The sequence below is a fragment of the Austrofundulus limnaeus genome, unplaced genomic scaffold (genome assembly GCF_001266775.1).
Source record: "Austrofundulus limnaeus strain Quisiro unplaced genomic scaffold, Austrofundulus_limnaeus-1.0 Scaffold493, whole genome shotgun sequence".
NCBI lineage: Eukaryota > Metazoa > Chordata > Actinopteri > Cyprinodontiformes > Rivulidae > Austrofundulus > Austrofundulus limnaeus.
In genome coordinates this window covers 35,469-38,560 of record NW_013952895.1, presented here as the reverse complement: position 1 = coordinate 38,560, position 3,092 = coordinate 35,469, and the positions used below count along the sequence as shown (strand labels likewise).

At 39.8% G+C, this 3,092-nt stretch overlaps 1 protein-coding gene across 1 annotated transcript in view; it reads right to left on the bottom strand.

The window, feature by feature from the left end:
- LOC106530132 (glucose-6-phosphate translocase) overlaps positions 1-2,784 on the bottom strand; it is a gene marked incomplete at its 5' end in the record, with an annotated part of 22,947 nt that extends 20,163 nt beyond the window's left edge. The window contains 2 exon segments of the mRNA XM_014025707.1: positions 139-371; positions 2,395-2,784. Of these exon segments, the coding sequence (XP_013881161.1) occupies positions 139-371; positions 2,395-2,542 (381 nt within the window).
- Positions 2,785-3,092: the final 308 nt, after the last annotated feature.

The window sequence follows — 3,092 nt, the reverse complement described above, 5'->3', positions numbered from 1 at the left end:
TTTCTAACAGCATACACATGCACACACAAGCATGAGAAAAACATCTTCAACCTTTTCACCTTAAGGGGACAACAATAAAAACCCAATTAACKGTTTAAGGATTTGTGCTTGATGATGCAACAGGCAGGATGATAGTACCTTGCGCAGCACCTTTCCACATGGGGGCCAGCCGCAGCCCTGACCCAGGCCGTTGATGAACCAGAGCAGTGAGAACATGGATACAGTTGAGGACCAGGAAAAGGCTACATTGATGCCYCCCACCAAGAAGAGGCCGATGGAGAAAAGCCACCGGGCACTGATCTGATCTGACAGCACTCCGCTGATGAATTTACTAATGGCGTAAGCCATGGTCTGACTGCTGGTGATCAAACCTGCAGACACACAACAGAAGTTCCTATCAGTAACAGGGAGCACACTGCCTTTTCAAAATCAAATCAAAACAACTTTATTTATCATAAAAAGGGCTATTCCGTTTGCAGCTTCTTCATATGTGCACGAAGACCTTATCAAGACTCTGCAAAGACCCTCTACATTTTTTAACACCATATTGTGTTCATATTATGTATGAAGGAGGCTTTARTCCACAGCCACATTTGTACAACCATGGAGAGAAAGTAGTGCTACATCAAATATTTTGTGAGGGAAATATAATAAAAATTACTTTTTCTGAATTGAGGGGTTAAATATTTAGGTGTTTGAAGATATTGCCAACTGGCACTTCAAACAAGGACATGCTGTATTAAATGCCATGGGCCACATGTTTGAATTATTAGGGCCTGAGCAGCGAAAGGCATGTTTTTTTTTAATGTGATTATTATTATTATTTTTCTGCCAACTGGAGGATTTTTTTCACCATGTTCTAGTGGGTTGAGCATAATGAAACTTAAACAAACACATGTGAAATTTGGTACATTGGTACATCAATCCAGTACCAACATAAAAGTCTCTTGGCACCATATTCTAAAACCTACAGAAAGTTGTCCATTTTGAGAAAATAAATTACACATTTTAGCGATTCTCACATCACACCAAACGCTATTTCGTCCTCAAATTCAACAGTATCGACAAGATGGTGCAAAATATTTAGCAATAGTTTTTCCAAAACTTGAACTAAGTGGTCATGGGATTTTTCTGAGTACTCCCAATTCTACAAGAACACATTGGGAGTAATGCAAATTGTGTAAAAATGTATAGGCAATCCAATCCTGAACACGTTGTGAATTGACCACTGTGCCACATAGTGGCAGTACAAAAATGCATTATTGTGTTGGAAAAAAATATCCTACTCGAACCTTTCATTCTAGCAGCTTCAAAATTACAGTGTTGTTTTGTAAAGTTTGCATTGCAAGAAATTCAAAATGGCCACCAGGACTAAMTTTAAATGGTTATAAGTTAGCCACTTTATGACATATTGAGATGAAATTTGGTGTAGTGGTAGGTGAAAACAATTCCAATCACATAGTYAATCCAAATAAAAACTCAAGATGGTCGCCACAGCTAAAAGGAAGACATGTTGGCTGCYTCTCAAATCAAGGGCTGCATRCTCACGAGTGCACATTTGTCAGCTGCTTACGTCACTGCTCTTTTGTTGTTCTTTTTTTTYAKCKAYMRSYSSMWYMTTMGYAAWTRKWRKAKYYKCWAWWTAWTTTTTTTAATGTAAGTTRWGAAACTGAGCTGATGAAATTCATGCTGCAATTAGATGTTAAATAAAATGCAGCTACAAGTGTTGATACTGGAGCTAAACCTGAATTYTTTTYTTTACGTAAAACATTTTAATTGTGAAGTTATTCTTCCAGTGAAAAGARGTGTAAATACATGTCCCAACGCATTTTAAGTCWGAWATGAAACCACTCAAAACGGTAACGGGGTAGAGCATGGTCACATACATCAAGGGAAGGCTAGACCGTCTCATTTCACAGCAGTTTTATGCAGCCTACCTGGACTGCATGGGCTGTGACCTGTGTGGGCCGCGGTCCAGGTAGGATGCAGACCCTAAATTGAGACACAGCCAGCGAGCTTAAATTTGGCATGGTGGTGGATGACCAAAGTAATCTCCAAGTTAAGGCAAATCAAACATCTGTAACGGACACCCCGTAGCAGGTCCCAAAGTTACTCCATGAACCTTTCTAGTTTCCACCTATTCCCCCACACGTGTCCGTAGTGTTACATGACATTTCATCGAAAGGCAGGACTTAATACTTGTAGAGGGGTCATTCTGTAGTGACACTGAACTGCTTCTGGGATCCCTTACTTGGTCCAGAATTATAACGATGTTAAACAAAACAATAGAAATTAATGACTTGCTGTCATTGTTTTTTTAAGTGTGTTTAAATCACTTTGAACCCTTTTGCAAGAAAAGACAAAGCAAAACAAAAAACAATTSTAAATTCTTACCCAAGTCATCTTTGTCCAGTACTATCTCCTCCATCACAGAGGGCATTACAAAAGAGAATGTCTTCCTGTTAAAGAAATACAGAGAGTAACCAATAAACATGCAAATGAAAATGACTACACGATAGTAGCCATAGCCTGTGGCCCCCATGACTGAGGACAGCTGAATAAAAAGTTATATATTTAGATCGTTGTCTTTATTTCAGTCTTGTYGTTGCATCTAGATGGCAGCCGGCAAAAAGCAACAGAAGATCAAAAACAGGTTGCAGTGTGGTCCAAGCAGGGCAGGTGACAYGTTGTCCATGAGCAGAACACTGTGGAGCAAACTTCACGCAGGCTGGTGGCTCAGTCGAACTGTGAGAGTGCAGCAGAGGAGAGGAACCTCACACCAGCCTGAAAACGAGAACAACATACCACACATGACTTCAGAAGCAACTGAAGCCTGTATAAATGAGCTGCATATATCAATGGCTTCTAACCTGGAAACTAACAAAAGCAACTGCTCAGGGAGGTTAGGGGAAAAGGTTTTATGCATTATGTCATGCTGACAAGCCTTTCTTTACTTTTTCATAATATTGGTTGTGCTGCTCAGCTGACTGTGCTGTTTCAGGCAGTTAAATTTACTGGATAAATTAGAGCCATCCTGCAGCTCATCTGGTTCTGTCTGAAACAGATATACAGTACACTGTGTATATATATAT